This window comes from Ascaphus truei, chromosome 2 (assembly GCF_040206685.1).
Source record: "Ascaphus truei isolate aAscTru1 chromosome 2, aAscTru1.hap1, whole genome shotgun sequence".
Taxonomy (NCBI): Eukaryota; Metazoa; Chordata; class Amphibia; order Anura; family Ascaphidae; genus Ascaphus; species Ascaphus truei.
Genome location: NC_134484.1, coordinates 410,264,919 through 410,290,076, shown reverse-complemented (window position 1 = coordinate 410,290,076; position 25,158 = coordinate 410,264,919). Strand labels below are relative to the sequence as shown.

At 44.2% G+C, this 25,158-nt stretch overlaps 1 protein-coding gene across 5 annotated transcripts in view; it reads right to left on the bottom strand.

The window, feature by feature from the left end:
* The window catches only part of RUNDC3B (RUN domain containing 3B), a 237,229-nt gene that overhangs the window by 128,140 nt on the left and 83,931 nt on the right, over positions 1 to 25,158 (bottom strand). For 4 of the 5 annotated variants that reach the window (XM_075587444.1, XM_075587445.1, XM_075587446.1 and 1 more), the window contains exon 2: positions 12,526 to 12,641. The exons of the other annotated variant lie outside the window; for it this stretch is intronic. In XM_075587444.1, coding sequence (XP_075443559.1) covers positions 12,526 to 12,641 — 116 coding nt within the window. The remainder of the gene's footprint in view (positions 1 to 12,525; positions 12,642 to 25,158) is intronic. 5 annotated transcript variants of the gene reach the window in all.

Sequence of the window (25,158 nt, the reverse complement as noted above, 5' to 3'; positions counted from 1 at the left end):
TGTATAATCTTCCAGAGGTTATATTACACATTCTAACAGAATTAATCAAACTCATTGCAATCTGTGGATGATCTGGTGGGTGCAGGTGATGAGAGGTCCATTCTTTTGAGCAGTTAAAATACAATCAATCAAGCTGTGATTTCCCGGGATAAGAATGAGCTGCAATCTCACCGCCTTCGTGGATACTGGTGTCTGCGACGATTGGCCGTCTGATGGTGTTGGTTACGGCCACCCGGAAACAAATGACGGGTCTCTCATGGTCCTCTCTCGGCTTCTCACCGCCCTGGGTAATGGGACAATGCGTTTCAGCTTCCTTAAACGATTTTATGACTGTGGGAGTGCCACAGTAGACCCTGCTGGGTTCCAATTGTACTGATTGCTGACAGAATGATTCCCTTAAACGACAGTAGGGAAGTACTGTAGTATTTTCATGCTCCCAAAGTCTACTCATAGTAGTCTAAAAGATATCTATAGTATTTGACATTAAGAAAACTCACAAAAATCAGGAAAAAATGTAATCCATGTAATGACATGTTATTTTCAACCAACCTGATTTTGGATTACCAATTGTTTCGCTTATCAAAACAAATTCTGCATGTTTAATTAAGCAATTCAAAAATCTATATTTCCACTACCATTTTAGCACGGTGTATTGTAATATTAATTAAATAATGTTTTCCGCTTCACCTGTAAGTGCCATACATTTGCATGTTGATTAATTCATATTTCTATACATTTTAGGAGAACAAAAGATTAAAACATAAAAAAATAGTTGTTTGCAATAATACTGTAAGTGTCTATAAAGTTTTACTTGTATACTTGTCTAAATCTGCATAAACATATGTGATGGATTTTCCTAACAAGGTTTTCATATTTTAGTTGGGATGGTTTTAAATGATGGATGTCAATGTAATGCTCTCTTTAAAAAAAAAAAAAAAAAAAAAAGTTTTTTGTTCAGATCAAGTTTAAAAAGAAAAGAATAGTCTCAAATACATTTGGACGTTCAAGCTTGACAAATTATTCTATAAGCAATTTGGCTACTTTAAAGCTACGTCATAAAACATCACTTATCTTTAAAGAAAAACAGAACGTTCAACATCTAATACAAATGTAACTATGTGCGCATATGTTGTGTGAATCCAGGTTATGGCAGTACAGTATGTAAAAAACAACTACAGCTCAACCCCGTTATAGCGCGATCCGCTACAACGCGGATCCGCTTATAACGCGGTAAGGGCGTAGCTCCCGTTTTCAAAGTAAAACATACAAGCTTCACTCACACAGACACAGAGCATGACTATAACATACCCTGGTTGGTAACACATTGTTCCATAGCATGACACAAACTTTAATAGCAGAGAGAGAACTGCATAAGTGGGAATACAGCTTTAGGTTGAAGCAGTCGGGTTTTAGGACCATGGGGAAACCTTAACCTTACAGACTGCTGTCTTTGCAGCCCCTCACAAAGTAGGAAAGCTGCTGCTACTGTAGTTGGAAGTGTGGGGAAAAGTGCTTTAACTATACAGTTCATCCACCTACACCTGACAGGAAAGGACTTTAGGATAATAAGGTAGCAATTGACACTACCCAATCAGGGCAGTGTAAGAGTTAAGTTATCCAGCAGCCGCTAACCTCACTAATATTGCTGAAGAAAATGCACTGCTGGCCCCTCGGGCAGAGAAGGGGTTAGCAGCCAAGTACAAAAGAGGAGTTTGCCCCCATTCTGCAATACACTGCTGGCCATTCGTTCAGAGAAGGGGTTAGCAGTCATGGACACAGGAGGAGTTTGCACTGCACCCCCCCCCCCGTGGTGTCGGATACCCTGCACCTCCGGGTAAGTCCCGATCGCGGCGGCCATTTAAAAAAAAATTCTTCTCCTTCCGCGATCCCGGTTATAACGCTGTCTGTGGACCCCGAGTACCGCGTTATAACGGGGTTCAGCTGTATGTTGTTTTATATCCTTGTTTTCTAATAAAAGGTATTCAATGTGGTTTTTAAGAAACTGGCAATGCACCAAAAGCAGCTTTTACGGACATAAAAAAAAAAAAAAAAGTTATGTTGACAATATGCCAACATGTTTTAGAGAATTCACTTGCTAAACCATCTGGTCCAGGATAAGTGTACACTTGATAGTTTACAAAACAGATTTCTGAGAGTAATTTCTTGAGAGAGCTGAATCACACAGCATATCTGAAATACAGCTACAGTGACATTGCTAACCACAAGAAACAATAAATTAAACAATAATGTTTAAGTTTTGAGGTAACTAGTGATTTATGAAAGCTGGTATCAGACTGTTAATGCAGAGAGATTATTGATGTTATACTAGCATTCTTATACAGGATCCATGGTATTATTTATACCGTCTGCATTTTTCTAATGCCAGTTTTAATGTACTGATCATCTTTTGGTTGCTACAGCAACTATTTAGAAAGTCACATCCGCTTCCTCTTTTGAAACAGGGGCCGACGCACCTTTTTGAGGTCTGCCCTTTGGCAACAAAGTATCAAACAGATCAGTTGCTGTGATCCAAACAGCAGACTGCCTTTTACTCTGTAAGCGGAAACAAAAATGTGTTACACTTCGTAATATAATGTTACAGATCAGCTGCAGCATGTCACAGACTGCAGCACAAATTTAGAAGACGGCCATTTCGTTAGGCACGCAATCAGGATTTTTACAGATTTAGGTACAGGAGCAACAAACGATTTTCAGCTTAGGTAAGAAATGTAGAATTATACATTGTCACATGAGATTATATTTGGGGACTGGGTGGGCAGGGGAGAGAATGTAGTATTACTGTTTTAAAAGAATTATTTGATTCCAAATACATGTTACCTGGCTACCTTGTTCTTGATCAAAATTAATGTTCTAAATTGATGCACACAAAGCTGATCATTTGTCAGAGGATTTTACAGTGCGTTTTTTGGGAAACTAAGAAAGGGGAAATGAGGTTTTAACGTTTCTCTTCCCAAATTATATGGACACACTAACGCAGTCAATTTATTTTCCGAAAAGCACAAACACAGATAGATACCGCTACCAATATGCACCCCTCGCTTCCTTTCACTGACTGCAGGCTTTATGCTTCAACAGGAATAGGAGACAGAATAATAAACTTCTTTCCCTCACAACCAATGCGAGATAGAAGATAGGACTGGCAAGGCAAGAAGGCTATAAACTGTTTACTTCTAGCCCTTAGCTATCCTGTTATCTTATACATACCTATCTGTTCAGGTGTGTCTCCAACTTCTCTCTGAATGTGCTCTCAGCATCCTAATAACATAGCATCCTCAGTAACCTGTATAACGTTACATGGTCAGCTGACACTGTCACACACAGCCTATGCCACCTTCTTTTGGGAATGACACATTCACTCCCAATTAAATATACGTCACCACGTATTATAATCAATGTAACAATATTCCATAAACAAGCTTACAGTTAACTACTGTGACAGTCACTGGCTCGGTAAGCTGCAGTGAGGGGCATATGTGTGCTTTCCAGCATACAAATGGTTAACCTCCTCCTGTAGAGGCTAGCGGCACCTGAAGCTAATCAGATTGGTCTCCTGAATGAACAGGGCTTTAAAGGCAGGCAGGAAGCTGCCTAGAAAGAGATTGATTTTCTCCAGCCAGGAGAGGGGAGAGAGGAAAAAAAAGGTTCCCCAGGCCTGCAGGAAGCCGGGTCTGCTGGGACCAGCCGGGACTCACTCCGAAACAGAGGATTGCAAGGAGGGCCAACAAGCTGAGGGATACAGTCTTGTCCCCAAGGAACTGGGGTTCCAACTCTGCGAAGGGATTAAAGCTGTATTGCTGTATCCAGAGGGATTTTCCTGGACTTTCCTGGGACTGTGTTCCCACCTACCAGATAAGGACTTTGATATTGTCGTATATATCATCTCTCTAAACATAAGTGTGTTTTTGGCTGGTAACCAGTTTAGCTGGCCAGTCAATTAGAGAGGGACCTGCTGTGTAGTCAGTCTCATGAAGGGGAGTAGGTTTTTTTTTATGGTTTGGTTTGCTTAAAGAGACAGTGTGACTAATGTTTCGTTGGTTTCTGGATAATAAACCACTGCAGTTAAGCCTAACCCACTGTCTAAGCATCTTACAGACCCTGCCACAAGGCCGTCCAGCCACACTACTTATGTAGAACTTCCCTTAACTATACTTCTTACCCCTTCTTAACTCCTAAAAACGTAAACATGTATAAATGGAGAGAGGAAGAGAGAGAAAAAGCACATCCAAGGTGAGTTGGTGAAAGTGTATAAAAACAAAGTACTATCAGAAACTTTCAGTTGCAACTGTGACAAGCCGCTCAGTACGTAGGAAATCCCGTGATAGATGACGATGATTCAACAGAGACCTTGCGTAATGGTCTCCGGATCTACCGGCGAGGAAGCAGTCCCACAGCTGGTCCAACAGAGTCAGTGTAAAGCTGCGCTTATAGTGCCTGTGATGGCGACGTGGCCAAAACAAAACAAATTACTCCGTCGCGAGCGCTTATAGAAAGCGCGACGGGGCAACCAAAAATTTGGAAGCCTGTTAATTTGATTTTTCAGAGACTATTGCCACATGTGACTGTCTCTGAACCAATCAATGACCCTCGCTGGTGGTGACGGCATTGGTCGCATTGCCAGCACTATAAGCTCGGCCTAAGGATACAGACATCAAGCCTATACGTGTTTCACGTGTGAATAAATATAGTATTCATATTTAGGTTTTAAATTAACTCAATGCTAAACACAAAATATAATGCATTAACCTCAAAATAATTTAAACTACATTACATAACAAATCAGTTTTATTACCATTGAATCAAAATACTAGATTTTACTTTTGCAGAGTCTGAGATGGTGTCACACAACCAACCATGATATGGATGGATACTGCAGGTGTCTTTGTGGAGGACTACCTTTCTGTGCCACTTTGTTTCTCTGTTCCATTTGTAGAATTTTCTATATGGGTGGCAGTTTCCATGTTGACTAAGAGTGTGAATCTCCTGTAATGTTTATGTCCTGCTACTGGACCTCCATTTTAACGGCTTATATTATCTGCCCATCTCTCTCCATTATGAAGATTGTGACGGCCTTGAAAGGCACTGTGTCCAAGTTCCAAGTTTAAGACTGGTCCTTGACCGTTATGCTTATTTCAGTGCACTGCTTTTCCATACAGTATATCCATGTATTTTGTTCTGCAATTTCCTTTGCAGTGTCCAGGGTTGAACTGTGATTCTGATTGAGTGGTAAATCTTTATCGAAGGCAGAGATATTACTTGCTACATGTGTGAAATTGACATTTACATCATGTTAGACATGAGTTCTCACTTGAAAATCAGATAAAATGGGTTGTTTATTCCTTCTTGTACTTTTATTCCAGTACAAACCTACAGATAGCATTGAACAACTTGCCTTGGATGTTAACAGTGATTGTGGAGGGCATCTAACACACACCAAAATATATTTAATTTTGTTTCTCTAAGGAGGCAAAAGTGTCTAATTATCAAACAATCGTTTCCAACGTACTCAGGATTTTGGATATCTAAGTTACAGTAGATGGACATTGACTATAAAAAATAAAAAATAAAAAAAAAAAATGAACTACAGGTGCGCCGACGAGAATTCTAAAACTTGCCTTAAACAATCTGGGGCTATCACCAACAAGATCCAGGTACATGCTGCAAACATTTCAGTGACATTTCTGCAGAGACTAATGGCCCGTCGGATTAACACAGCAGGGGTCCTTGGCAGTCCCATTCAGTTTGAATGGGGCTGCCAGGGACCCCCGCTGTTAATCCGATGGGCCATTAGTCTGTCTGCAGAAATGTTGCAGCATGTACCCAAGTCTTGTTGGTGATTGCCGCAGATTTGTTTTAGAATACTCGTCAGCACTACAGTAGAGCTGAAAATGCACAATGTTTTGGAGAAATCCTGTTTGCCAACTGTGTTTAACTTTCAAATACCAGTTATCAAAACAACTTTTTGTATTGCAGTCACTTGAAACATTGCAAACAAGGTGCTCATTTTATGCTCAAACTTTGACAAACTGCTGCCATTGGAATCTATTTGTTCACCTGATTATTTTGACATGGTGTTCACAGCACTACAGCATAATCCTGGGGCTGCAGAGATAAAGTTCTACGGAGTATACGGAGACATGTTCACCCTATAACATGATGCTTTTCAGTAACACTGCTTTGAACTTGAGATCATATCAAATTATCTAAGTACCCCACTCACAGTTTAGAACTTTAGGTTACTCAAGTGACACATGGCATGGCACCTTTACTCATTCAGAAGAAAATGCGTGTGTGATGGACTTGGCAAGATTTCTTGGCACGTTAAACAGTCTATTCAGAATTCTTACAAATCTAGCGATATCATTCATCCTGTCCCCTACAGCCCCTTTTACTGTACCCTCATCATGTAGCTGGTTGTCTGGGCAAACTTTGCAGGACCGACATCGTCATCTGACATGGTCACAAGCAGCCTGTCCCATCTTCATAAAAATGTCTTAATGTATAATATTAGTGTTACACCCCCCACCCTCTCTGTGATTACTATGAGCAGTTAAGGAGGTAAGGCCCATAAAGGTTAACTGTGTATGGGTTGTTGCAAAGTACCGTGCCCTTTTCCATATGCAACACATTCTCTCCCCCCCCCCCCCCCAATCGCGGATAGGGACAGGTGTGGGGAATCTATATGTATTACCAGGTGTGTGGTGCTTTACCTGTAAGACTCACAGGAGGCCTGAGCCTCTACCAGTGAGAGTCTGGGGTGTATCCTCTGGAACAATACTCATAAATATATAAGGACAAAGTAAAGACCGCACACAAATGTATAAAGGGTAATAGGTGCAATGTGGAACAAGGGGGACCTAATTCCTCCTAAGCAAAATACTAAAAAATAATAAATGTTCCCAGCACACAAAAGAAGGAAAATGGGGGAATGGTGAAACAAAAAGTTTAATGAGCAAAACACAAAGTGAGTGAAAAAAACCACAATACAAAAAGGGGGGAGGGAGGAAAGGGTGGGGATGAACAAACGTAAAAGTATAGGGGAAAAGGGGGACAGCAATGTTTCGGGGTATGAACCCCTTCAGAAACTTTTTGGTTCACCATTCCCCCCATTATCCTTCTTTTGTGTGCTGGGAACATTAATTATTTTTAATACTCATAAATATAGCGCCTCCACCTGTGTAGGATTCTAAGGGTAGAATTTCCCTGACACAGGACCCACATACAGTAACCAATACACCAAAGGTATATATAAAACAGTTTACTGCATACACATAACATTCACATTAGCAAGGGTGTCACTATCATACTAATGGCACAACTACCTGGTCACCTCGCAGGGCTTTGTACCCCACACCTCACTTCCCAAAAGTCACCAATAGTCCTGCAACCCCACCCAAGTGTGGAACAGCGCTGCCCACCAAGATGATGTGTATAGGTGGTGCACTTGGTGATTTGATGGTACCTGCCCGGTGCTCCTGCACCCGGGTTCAGCAGAACAACAACCAGGAGATCGGTCTGCGTCCAACGCCTCAGCGATGGCCTCCTCCTCCTGGGGGATAGTCTCCTTGCTGTGGACCTCACCACCCAGACAGTCTCTGCTCTTGCAGAGAATGATTCCGTGCAAACACTGGCCAGGATATTCCTCTTCCTGGCTGTACCCTCACTCGTCTAGTTCTACAGGACCCTGTTCCCTATCCTAAGGGGAGTCACTGCAGCAACCAAAAGCTGAGGTGACTTGGGGCATAGCTGGGGCCTAAGGGGGATGTCTGGCCTAGTGTATGAGCCACTGGCTCCCTACACATACCCACCCTCTCCTGTCTGTGACCCAGCTCCAACTGACTCTTCCTGTGCAGAGCCAACAATGTATATCTCCCTCAGGGAAAGCTGTAATCCCTATTTCCTGTTGTGGCATCACATGTGCTCGTGCGCGAACTTCTAATGGCCGCTGCCAACTGTGCATGCGTGACTGTGGGCCATCCATGCAGTATGGAGCATCTCTTCTGCCAGTTCTCCAAAATCAAAATGTCCAGGGCATTGCTACTGCGCATGCGCGAACCTCCGTGCATGCGCTAATACATCAAAGATGGCGGCGCCCTGCAGAGGGAGCCTCCGGCCAGCCCGTCGCTACTCGCAACTACCCCCACCATGGCGAAGGTAAGGGAGGGGGAAACATAGGACCGGGGAGCCAGAGGGGACTTGGCTACACATTTGTTGCAAGGTTGCTCAGTAGAAGAGTAGCCACGCCGCTTTAATTGCACATAATCCCAGAGGGGGGGGGGGGGGGGGGATTACATTAACAATACAATCATCTCTTGCCCCCAAGAATAGTGGGCAAAACATTCCCCTCTCAGGCACTTGTGCTTTTTTCACTGAGCTCAGGAGGGATTCATTGTCGCAATGATCTCTTTATTCTACAGTAAATATTTATATCCCTTTTCACCTACACCTCTTTCCCCCTTTTATCAGTACAGTATGTTTAACTTTTTTCATCCCGACTCCCCATAAAACAGCAATTTGTTCTCTGAGCACAACCCTTGAGCACTTTTTGTAACTTTCCTAGAAATAGAAAGTAGATGGTGCTATTTTCTTTGGCTTCTCTGAAACACATGGTGGTTATTTCATCCCATTCCCAGTTCCCTCTTTTTCCGTGCACAAAGGATGGAAAATAGTACCAATATACTTTAAGCAGGGTTAGAAGAGAAATGTAAAAAAAATCTATTATTTAGTCAAGAACGGTGGCTCTGTGCTTTACTTTTTATCGTTTACATAACTCAATTTCATTACAATTAAAAAACAAAATATATAGTGTGCTGCATTGATACTTTGTTTCTAATAGAACACTAACCATGAAACACTTTCTTCCACTAAGAAACATGCTGAACACAGAATATGAATTTCATTAACTGGAAGGTCACTCAGCCATTACTCTGATATGATCTATAAATGAAAGAAACATTACTCTTCTTAATTAAATCTATGGCTAAAAGATGACAAATCCTGGAAGATTATGGGCTTGCTGATCAAATGCAACATATTTTGACAAATGTGTATATAAATGTAGTCCGTCCAAAATGCCATATAGGGGTCACTGATCTGAGAAGTCGACAAACCTCTAGACAACAAAACAGACTGCTGCCCCCTCTACATCCATAAAACACACACCAGCTGCCCCCTCTACACCCACTGCGTCCCCATGTAAATCCACACACTGCAGACACACACACACAAAATACTCTGCACCCCTCCTCCACCCACAAAACACACAAACCAACAGACTCTGCCAGCTCTACATCCACAAAACACACACTACACACATACACTGTACACACTACACACACACTGCGCACACTACACACACACACTGCGCGCACACACACACACTGCGCACACACACACACACACACACACACACTGCGCGTGCGCGCACACACACTGCGCACACACACACACTGCGCACACACACACACACACACACTGCGCGCGCGCGCACACACACACTGCGCGCGCGCGCACACACACACTGCGCGCGCACACACATACACACACACTGCGCGCGCACACACACACACACACTGCACACACACACACTGCGCACACACACACTGCGCGCGCACACACACTGCGCGCGCGCACACACACACACTGTGCACACACACACACACTGCACACACATGCAAACTGCACACACACACACTGCGGAACACACACACACTGCGCACACACACACACACACACTGCGCGCGCACACACATACACACACACTGCGCGCGCACACACACACACACACTGCACACACACACACTGCGCACACACACACTGCGCGCGCACACACACTGCGCGCGCACACACACACACTGTGCACACACACACACACTGCACACACATGCAAACTGCACACACACACACTGCGGAACACACACACACTGCGCACACACACACACACACACTGCGCACACACTGCGCGTACACACACATACTGCGCACACGCACACACACACACACACTGCACACACAGACACTGCACACACACACACACACACACACTTCACACACACTGCACACACACACACACACTGCACACACACACACACACACACTGCACACACACACACACACACTGCACACACTGCACACACACACTGCACACACACACTGCACACACACACTGCACACACACACTGCACACACACACTGCACACATCTTCCACCCACAAAACACACACTGCAGCCCCCCCTCTGCACCAACAAAACACAAACTGCACGGATACACACAAATCAACAAAACAGGCTCTGCCACCTCTACATCCACAAAAACACACACCAGCAGCACCCTCCCTACATCCCCCCTGTAAATCCGCACATTGCAGACACACACCGACAAAACACTCTGCACCCCTCCTCTACACACAAAACACACACTGAAGACACACACTGCAGCTCCCCCCTACACCAACAAAACACACACAGCAGAAACACAACAAGACTCTGCTGTCCCCTCTTCATCCACAAAACACACACCAACAGAAGACACACACACACACACACACACACATTAATAAAACACTCTGCTGGCCCCCTTTACACCCACAAAAAACACAGACAAACAAACCTTTCCCCTCACTCTCCTGTGCGGAGCTCTCTGCAGGTAGGGTGGGGGAGGAGTCAGTGCCTTGCAGCTGCTCCCTATCCAATCACCTCCCCTGTCTAAGAGCAAATTTCACTCTTTGTGAATGAAAACTGAAAGCCGATTGGCTTAAAAAACTGGCACGGTGCCAAAAATTCCGGCCCATTAGTGATTGGATAATGCCCGGAATTTTAACCAATCAGAGAGCAGGGATTTCAATAATGCCCAGAATTTTACAGCTTTAGCCTACAATGTATATCTATCACATACAAAGTAGGCCCATTTGATAGCTAGCAACACATTTCTTTTGATATGTGAAGTAGCCCAATCATCGCTTTGCAGGGAGCCAGATAGCACGTAGCCCATAAACAAAACACTCTAGTTTTTTTCTTTCCTTAATACCATTTTTCACTGGGACCACAAACTGATTTAACTCCTTTCCTGATTAATTCAAAGGAGCAAATCACATTAATTCTGTTAGCTGCCACGGGTGCTCAGACCTCCACAAGAAAAGCAATGTAGCCAGCCCTCCAGAGGACTTGGTATAAACGTTTATACCAAGTTCTCTGGAGTGCCGGCTATTGCTTCTCTCTCTTAACTCCTTTCCTGCCAGTAGTAATACAACAATTACAGTAGGATTTTATGCACGCAAGAGTTTCTTTGCAGTGGTTTCCTTGTGGTAGCCAATCATCTTGTACCAAACAGAGTCTAGGGTGGCACTCTCACAAACGTGCAATAAAAAATTACCTTGTCAATAGATAAACCACAATAATGTGAGTAGTGAATGATGAACAATCACCTTAACAGTGTCAATGTGAATAACGTAATATAATAGTGACAGTGATTTCAATGTGATATAAAAAGTGAAATATAAGGCAAGAAAGGGCGGAAAAAAAAGAACCTCCACTCAAACCTTGAATCAGAACCCGTTTCAATGGTCTCTTCTTACACACGATATCTCCAAAGAAAAGGGGTGCAGGGGACACCTCCGTAGGAGAGAAAACAGAAAATGCCCCATAGGGTAATAGCGTTCAAAATGTGAGTACGATATTTGGAAGATTACCAGACAATTCGTCCATCCAGTCTGATTGCCATTACCCAATGGTGCATTTTCTGTTCTCTCTCCTATGGTGCTGTCCCCGCTTCCCTTTTCTTTGGAGCCAATCATCTTGTGTATTACTGTCATTTCAAAAGTCTATGAAAAAAATCAATGCAGAGGCCACAAAAGGTTCCCAATATTGGTTAACAATTATCAAAAGAGAAAAGAAAAGAATGGATGATGCTGATTGACTTTAGAATTGACATGCCTTCTATGAACTTCTATTAATGCCACTTTAAAATGCGTAGGATATGTACTTCATAAAAATCAATACATACACAAACCAATACATAAAAATGTCACAACACTTTGCTATCCACCTCACTACAGGAGACATGCAAGGTGTTGAGGCAGTAAAGGGAGTAATGTTACATTATAATGCATATCTGCTTAATGCCATGGCTCACAAGCTGCAGGTAACGTTTAGCAAGACGAATAAAAATTAAAAAAAATTTAATTTTCTTTTCCCATCTTGAGTGAACAGTGGGTCTACATACAGTAACAGAGCACTAAAGTACCTCTCTCTTTCCTCCAATATTCCCCTAGGTTCAGTAGATATTTTTTTTTCTACCCCAGCAACTCTGGGGTATTGAAATTGCTGGCAATGTACTGTATTATGTGAAAACAAACATTTGAAATGTTGTTGCATTTAAAAAAAATAATAATAAATAAAAAACGAAGTTTGCAGTCAGCATCATTACAACAGGAGGACCTTTAGATCAGATATCAAAAATAGTTGTTTGCAGCTTGACTGATAAATTTGTGTCGCTGTTAAAGTTTTTACCTTTGAGGCGATGACTCAGAATATGTTCCAGAATATAGGCAAAATTTACAAATTCCGGAGCGTAGTCATCAATTGTCTCAAAGCAGGAACGGTCAATCAGAGTCTTCACAGAAAACCTGACAAAGAGGAAATTTCGTTTAGTATAGATTTTATACTTAATTTGATCTACATTTTATTTGTTTCACGCATTTACAATAATACTGTAGGTATAGAAGGATGCAGAAACAGATTTGCAGTAGTGAATATATAGATATGTATATATACAGTACACATGTATAGCTAAGGATTGGCAAGTTCACAAGTTCAAACTTCATGGTCTAAGTTTGGATGTCAAACTTTGGAACTAAATTTCCACTCTAAAATCTATTAAAAATTAGTACCTATTTTGTATTTTTTTCAATAAATGAAAAAACCAATGGCGTCTGAATCGACCAATAAAAGTGCATGTGTGTATGTACATGTGTGTGTATACGTGTACATGTACGTGCGAAACACACTGAAGGTATCAAGAAAAGATAAAGCACTGTTTTGCTGATACAAGTGACTATCGTTTCGATCCCCTAAGAGAGCTTCATCAGGGCCAACATACAGTAATACAAACACCAAAACGCGCGCACACGCACTTAAACAAGGCAGTGCAACCAAGTGACTGAAAAAATGCAAATACGAATCCAAATACCTACGGTTGCTAGGCATCCGATGATGCTCGCTTTGCAAAACCCGACAGGAGAGGTAAATAAAAACAACAGGGGAAGGGGCATCATGAAAGAGCAAATACACGGTTACCAAAGGAATCGGCAACAATACAGAATAGAAAAAGGATTACAGTAGATGTATCTCAAGTACTTTACTGATAAATTACTATGTACAAAAGGTTGCAGTTTTGCACTTCTACCGTTTGATAATAAATGAGTAAAAAAACCCTGATAATATCCCTAAGATAAATAGTAATTTATCAGAAACAGACTGAAGTACAAAATCAAGAGGATATACTGTATCAAAACAAAATATCCAAAATACATACATGTTAAATAGTGTACAAAGAGAGAATACTAAATGCACTAAGGACAAGAAAAAGATGCAGGACACTTGTCGATGATACCAGACGACCCGTGACCCCCCAAAACAAATCATGCAAACAATAAGGTGGGGAAAAGAAAACCGAGTGGAAGCATCCAAAACTCCAAAGGGGAAGACAAATCTAGAAGTAGCAACAAGCGAGAAGCATCAACTTCCCAGGAAAGCTGGTTTTGCACTAAGTACCATCGCACCCCACTCCAGACCCATCTAACCCCACCTGGGACGCATCGCACCCTACCTGTGACCCATTGCATTCCACCCTACCACAGAAACATTGCCCCCCACTCCAGACACAATTCACCTGCCCACAAACCTAGCGCAACCCAGCACACTCCAATTTTACACGTAGCGCAGGAATTGCAAAGCATTGTCCAGAGTCCTTTTTTGTTTTGTTTTTTTATAATGGTGATGCCGATGTATAACTTGCACACCTGTGCAGTGACGTAGCTGGACATGTGCAGGCCCCAAGGCACATTTTTTTTCCAGGGCCCCATTATGAGTGAACATATTCCGTACATTCCAGAGTTTCCATCGCCCCCCCCCCCCCCCCAGCGTATTGGTGCCCTGCGAGCCTCCCCCCCCCTAGTTTACACCTCACTCTCCTCTATTCACCTCTCCCTACTCATGTATTTCTCTCTCCCCTCTTACACCCCCTCCCTCACTATCCCTTTTTTCCTCTCTCACTCTTTCCCCCCACCCCCCGGCTATCACTCAGTAACCCCCCTCCCTTCCACACTCAATCCATCTCCCTCAATCCTCCCCCCCTCACATTCATTCACACACACACACACACACACACACACACACACACACACACACACACACACACACACACACACACACACACACACACACACACACACACACACACGGAAATCACTGGTGTTCATTATACTGCACAGTAACTTCTTCCTTTAATACAGTTAACTATAGACAACTGTGTAAAGAATGAAACTATTTTTAAAATGCTCTAATAAAAAGATTATCACGTGTTACTTCAATAGCTTGCACTGAGGCACACACAGCACACTGACAGACACTGAATCACAAATAGCAAACTGATAGCAAACTGTAACTGACAAATTTACACACAAACACACAGCATATCGACACTGAAGCACACTGACAGACTGAAACACACAGCAAATTGACACACAAATACACACTGCATACCTTCCCACAGCAGCCCAGTAACTCCTCCCCCTGATGTTATAGAGAGCAGGGGCGGGAAGTGCTCTGAAGCCCTCTGCCTCAGTTCTGCCCCAAGCATCTGCTGACTGCTCTCTGCAACCCCCAACTGCTCCCCCCCCCCCCCCTCGCATCTCACAGCTCCCAGCTCCCGATCCAGCTTTGATATTGTTCTGTGAGCACAAGACACCGCCGGCAAGTTGCTATTAAGAGGACCCGAGGAGGAAGGGGGCCCAGACTTCTGTGGTCGTCGGCTAGACTGCTGGGCCAAATATCCTGGCTCTCCCCCGTCGACGGCCCTGAGGGCTCTCCCCTGTCGACGGCCCTGAGGCCCCCCCCCCAAGAGTACGGGTCCCAGGGCTTTGCCCAGGCTATAGTTACGCCTCTGCACTTGTGGCTAGACCTGCCACTGATCGTGCACAGATACCTTAACAGGACCACAGAGTGAACTTAATGGATGAAAAAAAAAAAACAGACCTCCTGGAAAAGATGGATCATATTGTGCATGGATGTTTCTATTCACTTGTGGATAGACTGCTGCAAGAGTGACCATGGCTACAGGAAGCCTCTTCTCCACACCAACATGTGCCTCAAGCAATAGCTATATGCTGGGAATCCATACAGCCCGTGCATACCGTCCTGCTCATTCAGCAATGATGAAATTGTACTTATGACCCTCAGGCTACTGGGACAGACCTGCAAGAAAGTGGCATCTTGGAGCAGTTACTAGTGCCTGTTTTCCAAAGCACACCTGCAGTCACAACCACGGAGGTGGTGACACACCTGTCTTGCCATCACTGGGGATCCAGTACCTGACATCTTTCTATAATATTCACGGAAACTTTGGAAAGATATGCTACCAGCTGCAGGGGACAGAAACATCGAATTGCCAAATTAATCTTCCAACATCATGTGCATTTTGAAATGTATGCCCAGAGTGACAGAAATGTAAACCTTAATGGCTCCCTTGGTAAGATGGCTATGCCAAACAATTTGAGGGGTGCTACTGTACATGCGTTCCATACGGTCTACATAGCACACGCATGCGCAGCAGTATTTGGGCAAAGCAACACAGTGGTTAAAGAATGCATCTATTTCTCGATTATCTTACAGGTCTGTACAAGACACAGCCAGAGCTTGTTGGTGGGACATTTATATTCGGTTTCCCAAGTCTTTGTCATTTCTGTTATTGCATAAAGCAATAAATATATTCATAAAGCTTACACTGATGTACAGTACAATACTGTACATGTTTCTCTAGTTCCCTTCAATAAATATGTAATAGTTTATAAAAACTTGTCCAAAGTTTCCTAGCATTGAAAGAGTGCATGGGAATAAAGGGGTGGTTTACATTACACAGAATAGTATAAAACGTGCACTACTGTTGCAAAAGCCTTGGAATATGGTTAATTGAATTTAGGTTAAAGACACACTAGCACACACTGGTAGGTATTATGGCAGCCGCAAACCAGTTGGCAGCCACAAGGCCGCGACATGCAATGAAGTGCTTGGGAATTAAATGGTCACAGGAACAGTAAGTCTTGTTACATCTGTAGAGTTAGAAGTCAACAACACAAATAGAACTCCATGTACAAGACATAGAATTCAAGGTTATATCACGAGGCCCTGAGTTGGTAAAAAAAAATCCTAGACCAAAGGATGCATTGTTGTCCCTGTATTTTATTGACATTATGGAGACGTGTCAATAACGTTTAACCCTATAATGGCCTGCCATTCCCATTTTCAATACCGAGACAGGTATTGATAACTATTAAGGCCTGTCATGGTTATGTAACATCCTTTCCCTCCCCCGAGGGAAACAGCAGACAATGTGTTACGGTGCAAACCTGTTCGGCTTACAGAAGGCCTAAACCTCCGCTCCAGGGGAGGCTGGTGCAGCGCCTCCACCCGTGAGGATCCCAGCGTTGGCGGGATAGCCCCTCACACGAACCAGTATACCTATATGGTATACCTCAAATAACCACAATCCAAACAATATATATGCAACACTATTTACTATGGTCCCATAGCATTCTCCGTAATACAGTATACACACACACACACACACACACACAATAATAACCAGCAGGTAACAATAACGGTAATTGTCCCCCCACAGTACTGATGGTGCCTTGGGCACCTAGAACCCGGTGTCCAGCAGAACAATCCCCACCCAAGGATATATGTGAGGGCAGTGCTACCCTCCCGTGTGCAGTTTGGTGCACATGGGTACCTTCCTGGGTACTCTGGTACACCAGAGTATTCCTTTAGACAGGCCGCATCCGTGATCCCACGATGCAGGGCCTCCGACACAATCCGCCTTACTTCCTGTAGCACCGCACAGCCGTTCCACCAGACCTGGGGAATCCTCTACTGCGGTTCCGTCTGCTACACACACACACACACACACACACACACACACACACACACACACACACACACACACACACACACACCCTTTACTACTGGGCAGCCGTACTATACTCCACTACGGTGTAGGGGAAACTAACTGGGGCCTAAGTGGAACGGGTCTGGCCTAGTCCAGGGGGCTTGACTAGCTTCCTGGACACTACCGCTCCCTTTGCCAGCTCCGTTAGGACTGACCACGCAGTCTCCAGTCCGCAGAGAAAATCCTTAACGACAGACCTCCTCTTCCTGCACCGCAAACCCCAAGATGGCCATGCCTTACACAGTCCATATGTATGTGGCTGCGCCAACCACAACATGGCCGACGCAAGTCACTCAAACCCTCCCGAGCGACGGGACCACTGCCAGGGAGGAGACAAGGAAAGGTACCCTGCTACACTCTCCCTCTGGCAAAGACTTCATCGTCCCCGCATGAGAAACATATTCACAACACACGACTTATATAAAATGAAAATAAACAGCCATTATACAGTACTTCTTAAATTACATTAAACACCTCAGTCAGGACAGTAATGATAGAGGCAAACCTGTCCCTAGACGTCTGCTGAGACTCAGTGGGGTTCGCCTATTGAATAATACGCCATTCTAATTGGAGGGGGCACATAACTCTTTGACTCCTCCTCATTTCGGGAGCCAGTACGTTTGATAACCCTGAAAGCTCTTCTTCATCTTCTTGGTCGGAGAGGTTTCCAGCGGCTTGAGGTCCCAGCCCTCTCAAAGAGCGAATGTCCTTGTTATTACCACCCTTTGGGGTGAATGCTGGGCTTTCAGGATTTAGAGTCTGGGTAGCAGTATCAGACAAATTAGGCAGGGGATCGCTAGGACAAGCGATAGGCTCGTCTTTAATTACCTCCTGCACATTGGAAGAAGAATCTGATTGATCAGGCTCACCAACTTGAGGAATGGGCAGTAGATGGTTCCTGTGCCAAACTTGTATCGGTCCATCAGAGTCCTTAATTCGGTACAGAGGAATCCAAGGTAGCTGTGACTCCACCTCGAAAGGGCTCTCTCTCTCCATATCGATCAGCCAGTTTATGTTTTCCTGGCACTCCCAGATTTCTCAGAACGACCTTGTCTCCAAGACAAAGCTCCCGATAACGCACCTTACAGTCATATTGTCGTTTGTTATTTTGATTCATCTTAGCAGTGGTCCCCTCTGCCAACTGATAGGCTCTTTGGAGGTTGATTTTCAGTCGTTTGACATATTGGTAGTGTGTCCTATTGGGCACTCCATCAGTAGAGATCCCAAACGGATGTCAACCGGTAGCCTTGCTTCTCTGCCGAACATCATAACAAATGGGGAGAACCCAGTGGACTCATGCCGGGTGCAGTTATAGGCATGCACCAGGTGTTCCATGTGCTTGCTCCAACTAACCTTCTCGGTGTCTTTCAAGGTGCCCAGCACATAAAACAGAGTTTGATTGAACCATTCGGGCAATGCATCACCCTCAGGGTGATAGGGTATTGTACGGGACATTGACGTTAATCAATTTTAGCAACTCCTTTATGAGCCTGCTCTCGAAATCACGGCCCTGGTGCGAGTGCATGCGGTTTGGCAATCCATAATGGACAAAGTATTTCTCCCACAACACCTTAGCTACCGTGAGAGCCTTTTGATCTTTAGTGGGTGATTACTAGGACATTCCTGATATCCCTGGAGTCTTGTTCTTTGCACAGGAAGTCATACATACTAGGTCCATAGGACCAGAACTCTTCAGATGGCACATTGGGGCTGCACGCGTAGGCAGTGTTTTCCTCTGAATGCACCTTAAGCATCTTTGGCAATGATGTTCCACATGCTCCCTCATTTTCGCCCAGTAGAACCTGTCCCTCAGGAGCCCAAACGTTTTGTCTATGCCCAAGTGTCCATGGTCATCATGTAATGACCTCAACGCCATGTACTGCAGATTTCTTTTAGCACTAGCTGCCTCCTATCCGGATGATTATGGTAAGGGACCATTCGGTATAGCAACCCTTTGTCCAGCTGAAATTTGTCCCATTCCTTCATGAGAGCACCCACAGTATGTCCAGGAGCACACTTAATTAAGTTAGGGTTCTTTTGTACTGTCCTCCTCAGGGGACGCACACTGGATCAGCCATCAGTGCTTCGATGATATCCTTCCATCTTATTTTGGGTCCTTCCGCCCTTGATAGTGCCTCTGGATAGCAATATACCGCCAAGAACGCATTGGACTGACATCCCAGAGAATCCGCCACTCGCAACTCAGAGGTGGTCACTTTTCCGTCCAAAATGGTCATGGCAGAACACATAGCACAAATCCCGGGACCCGATATTTCTTCCCATTCTTCATCTTCAGGCACTGACCCAATCCGGGCCTTCCGCCAGAGCGTTGGCTCCAATATTCTTTGGCCCCGGCTTGTACTTCAGGGTGAAACTGTAGTTGGACAGAGCAGCCAACCACCTGTGACCGGAGGCGTCCAATTTAGCGGATGTCAAAATGTAGGTAAGTGGATTATTGTCTGTCCTTACTTCGAATGATACCCTATAGAGGTAGTCATGTAGCTTGTCCACAATGGCCCACTTCAACGCCAGAAACTCTCATTTGTGAACCGGGAAGTTCTTCTCACTCAGTCAGTATGCGACTCACGTAGGCGACAGGGCGCAACCCGGAAGGATATTTCAGATGAAACACCGCTCCCAGTCCATCACAGCTGGCATCCACATGTAGCACATACGGCTGGTCTTGGTCGGCATATGCCAGAACCGGTCCTTCAGTGAGTCTCTTTAATTTTATGAAAGCCTCCTCGCAGACGGGAGTTCATCTTGCACCGAAAGGAGTCTTAGGATTTATGGTGGGGGTCGTCGGGACAGATTTTCAGCAAATTATTAAGAGCTTTGGAGATACACGTGAACCCTTCGACAAATCTCCTATAATAGCCACAGAACACCAGAAAGGAGCAGAGCTCCACCATTTTCTCGGGGCGAGGCCAGTTCACCACTGCTTCCTCCCCTTTGATGGACACAATATGACCCACATAAGTGACCGATGATCGAAGAATTTGCATTTGTCATGGGATAGCTTCAAGCACTCCTGCTTCAAATCGATCCAGAACCTTCAAGAGGCATTCCTCGTGCTCTTCCAGCATCCGTCCAAACACAATCTTGACTAGACACTCTCGGGGGTTCAGGTCACCAAGTGTCCTTTCCATCAGTCGCTGGAAGGTGGCTGGGGCTCTACATATGCCTTGTGGGATGCAGGTGAACTGATAGAACCCCAGCGGGCAGATGAATGCTGTCTTTTCTTGATCTTCGGGACTCATGGGGACCTGGTAGTACCCAGAGCGCAGATCCAACACGCTGAACCACTGACTGCCGGACAAGGCGCCTAGGATCTCTTCAATTTGAGGTAAGGTATACTGATTGGGTATAGTCCAGCAGTTTAGGGTTCAATAGTCCACACACAGCCGTACGGAGCCTTTGTTCTTTTGTACCACCATAATGGGCGAGGTGTAGGGACTGCGGGATTCTACTATACCGGCGCCTGTCATATTTTGCAGAATGTCACGGATGTCGTCTACGGGTTGAGAAGACTTCTTCCCGCTCAGTCAACTTTGCCTGAAGGCGCTTCTTCCATTCGGCCGGTATTGGGGAGTCTCCGAAGTTAAACTGTAGCGCGGGGTCAATTCCCGGTACTGATGCAGCATTTACGTGAGGACAGGGTTTCACATCCGTCACAGAATATATTTTTCCCAGCTCCTGATTGTAGTCAAGCTGGACAGGATGAAGGGAGATGTTCTGTATGGACACGGCAAACCGAGAGGGAAACGTAGACTTCCATTCCTTTACCTCCGGCACCACCTTCCAGCCTCTCTTCTGATCCTCTTCAGGCTTCGACTACACTGCGAAGTACCAGTCAATTTCATCATCGCTAGGTAGTTGGTGCCGGCTAGCATATGCCGTACTCCCTCTGTCAGAAACTCGTCACTCCTTTTTCCCGACTGAAGAATCGTCCGTGTCGTTCTTGATCAGAAATTCAGTGGCATTCCTCCATGAAAGAAGGATGAATCTTCACAGAGGACAAGGGCATTTCTCCCGCTTCTTTGAGGAACGCCCTGATTAGGGATCGCACTATGTCGGCATTGGTGCCCAATATAATGAGTGAATTCGGGTGTTCCCTGGGTTCGGGACACACCAGTGCTTCCACCTCCATAGGGTGAGTAAGGTTAGTATTGATTGAGGTATGTCCACCCACACTTAGATTATCCCATCTATTGGGTAATCTTGGCTGCTGAGCCCCCACAGTCATGGTCTCCGCCGATTCCAATGTCAGATGCTGCAGATGGTCATCGTAGAAGGACCTGTTGACAGTGATTACATGAGAATAGGTGTCCAATAGAGAATACGCGTAGATCCCTTCAATCACAACTCGGACCAAAGGTCCATAGGTTTAATTGTAAGCGTCAGAGAAACACTGACTTATCTTCCCCGTCATTTTAAGGTCATGGACTTTGCTCAGTAACTCAACGTCATCGTCTTTAGAGCCGTAGGCTGTTCTTAAAGCCGTAACCAGGTCACGGGCACCAGTATCCACATACTGTTCGCGGTACAATCTGACTATATTGGCCGCAGGCAGTCGCAAGAATTCTACAATTGTCTGCCGCTTCATGGCCTCAGAGCAGGACCATTCCCCAAGTACTTGGAGAGTATGATCTTTCCAGTCCCCGAATTCTTCCTCACCCGGCGGGGTGGGCAAAACCCCAGAGAAGGCCTTTAGTTTGCGGTAGTGGTGAGCTTGGGAAGATGTGGTCAGGGTGTCAGCTAGCCGCCGCAGTACTTCGGTTAGTATGGGTTCTGTCACAGGGCTACCCTGGGCTTAGGGACTACCCCTTCCCTGGCTAGGGCTATTCGTTGGTGAACGGGGACCATCCCCCCGGTATTTCCATCTGCACACCCACAACTAACCTCCTCCTTCATGATCTCGGCCTCCGTATATACCAGGGGGTACCCCCCCCACCTAGGGCTCCGTGGAGGTTCATGCCCTTGGGCCCCTTCTTTTCATTCAGAAAGACACACACACCTTTAATACCTCTCTAGCATTTAGACTAGTTTTTATACCTTAAAATAAGATAATCATATTTGTTATGGTTGTTAATGAGAAAAGTACCTTTTGCAACCTGATTAATATGAGAATCCTGGGCACAAAATTAAAACCAATTTAAAAGCATCAATCTCACCCTTTTTCGAATAGAATTATTTTGATACATAACTAGGGGGCCTCCAGAGGTGCATTAAGTGTTTTTTTAGTTCCAAAGATCCATCAAGTTTCCGACATACCAATTAAGTTGCTGCATAAAAATACAAAACAATATGAAATAAAAGTAAGTGGTATTGCTGACTTTAATAAAAGTTAGGACAATGTATAACCATACATACATACAAAACTGTGGAGCCCTGGAAAAACGTAGTAGTGCAGTGTCTCCTAGCACGAAAGTATACTAATGGTAGCGAAATGTTTAGGAGGTTATGATGCAATTTTTACCAAAGTCCAATACCTAAAAGTATTTTAAAATTATTATTTGTAATAAGTTAGTTTGTAAACATACCATACAGAGCAATGAGGGGGGTTGATTTCCTCTGGCTAATCTCGTGTCTGATGTCAGTGCTTTCAACAAGCGTTTGCTCAGGCAATCCCCCCACTTTCTACTCCAATCTTTATCGGCTCACTGATAAGGAGTGGGCCAAGGATAGAGGAATACTGGTTTAACAAATACTTTCCCCATCCTGAGGCCACAAGGAAGATAACAATGGTTTAATTTGCAAAGGAACACAAGCAGCTAAGTCATTTTTCAAAGTATGATTATATTTGTTTAATAAAAATAATTTGATTCTTAAGTTTTGTAACATTTTGTCTGTCGACTGAGGGACTGCACCTTTAATAGGTAGAAGGAGAATCACTTTCTAACGCAATTATTAGCCATTCCTACAATAAACAAACATGTTAAACAATAAACTGAACAAAAACGGACTTTAATCCCTAAAAACCATCAATGGGAACGACTGTCTAATAATGAACAAGATATACTATTGTTGGATAGATTTCTCAACTGAAGTCTGTACACATCAATATTTAATGATCTGCAACACTGTTGGTACTTAAATAATGAATTACTATTGAATAATTGGATGCAATTAAAATGTTCGATTGTAGGTGAAAATACAAATGTCAAAGAAGATGTTGTAGGACTGTCCACAAGAAATGTCAGTGTTACATGAGCAAAACCTTATTCTTTCAGACTTGCTTTAAAACTTATAACTAATGAAGCGTAAAAGTTTTTCAACAATGGAGACAGCGAAGAGTTGGGTTCAGCTATATATAAGAGAAGAGAATGGTGAGCTAAATATTTATTACCAAGATTTTCTGGTACTATTAATTTTTATTTATAAAATGTTTTACCAGGAAGTAGTACATTGAGAGTTACCTCTCGTTTTCAAATATTTCTTGGTCATAGAGTTAAGTTGACAAATAATACATGGTTACAAATACAGTTACATAAGTGTAAAGGGTATACATTATATACAAGACATTGCATGCACAGTAAGCGATAATGTATATAGTATTATAGGCGTCTGTAACAGTTACAGACCAGATTAAAATGTGAGACAGCTTTAGTTTTGAAAGAAATTAGACTGGTGATGGGTACGAGAGTCTCCGGAAGATTGTTCCAGCTTTGGGGTGCACGGTAAGAGAAGGAGCGGCAGGATACTTTACTGAACCTTGGGACCATGAACAGTCTTTTGGAGTCTGATCTCAGATAAGTGCTGCATGTGGTAGGGGTGAGGAGCTTGTTCAGATTGATGGGTAGCTTGCCCAGAAAGTATTTGAAGGCAAGACAGGAAAGGTGAACTTTGCACCTAGACTCAAGTGATGACCAATCTAGTTCTTTGAGCATTTCGCAGTGATGTGTGTTGTAGTTGCTTTGGAGAACAAAACGGCATATTGAATGGTAGAGGGTGTCAAGTTTGCTAAGGAGGGTTTGGGGTGCTGAGCCGTATACTATGTCCCCATAGTCTATAATTGGCTTTAGTATCTGCTGTGCGATACGCTTTCTGACCAGCAGACTTAGGGAGGATTTGTTCCTGTAGAGTACACCTAGTTTGGCATAGGTTTTGGATGTCAAGGTATCAAATGTGCATCCCAAATGTTAAATGGGAGTCAAACCATATGCCCAAGTATTTAAAACTAGTAACAGGAGTTAGGGTGGTGTTAGTGTTGGTTCTGATCTGGAGCTCAGTCATTGGAAGCTTGAAAAATTTAGCCTTGGTCGCAAATACCATTGTTACAGTCTTGTCAGTGTTTAAAAACAGTTTGTTTGGGGACATCCAGTTTTCTGCCTCAACCTTCACCATAATTCCATGCTTATAGTGCCGGCGGCGACGCGATGTTGCCCGAAAACAAATGCATTGCCGCTACCGCGTGCACTTATAGTGCACGCGACGGCGATAAAGCAACGGAGCGACGTCGCCGTCGCGAAAACTGGGAGCCGGCAAAATTTGATTTTTTAAGGGCTGTCGTGTCACGTGACGGCCCTTGAACCAATCAAATTGCCGGAAACACGCACCGCCGCCTGGCGAAATATAACTTTCGCCGGTGGCGACGGCAACGGGTGACGTCACCCGTCGTGTCGACGGCACTATAGGCACGGCCTAACAAAGCTTGTCTGCGTCACACGTTTTCGCTTTGCCCCACATGGTTCTGCCCACTAGAAGAAGTAGCAGAAAGTAGCAGAAACGAGTGGAGTAAACTATTTGCAGAGATTCTCATCTCCCCTCTTAAGTCCTAAACAAAAACACCTTTTCAAAGAAGGGTTTTAACCAAAAAAGGAGCATCAAAATGTTTCACCAAGCACATTTACCCATCTGCTTTGCCATGTATGGAACTTCCTGACATTTCTACTGTCTCATTCTATCCCTATGCC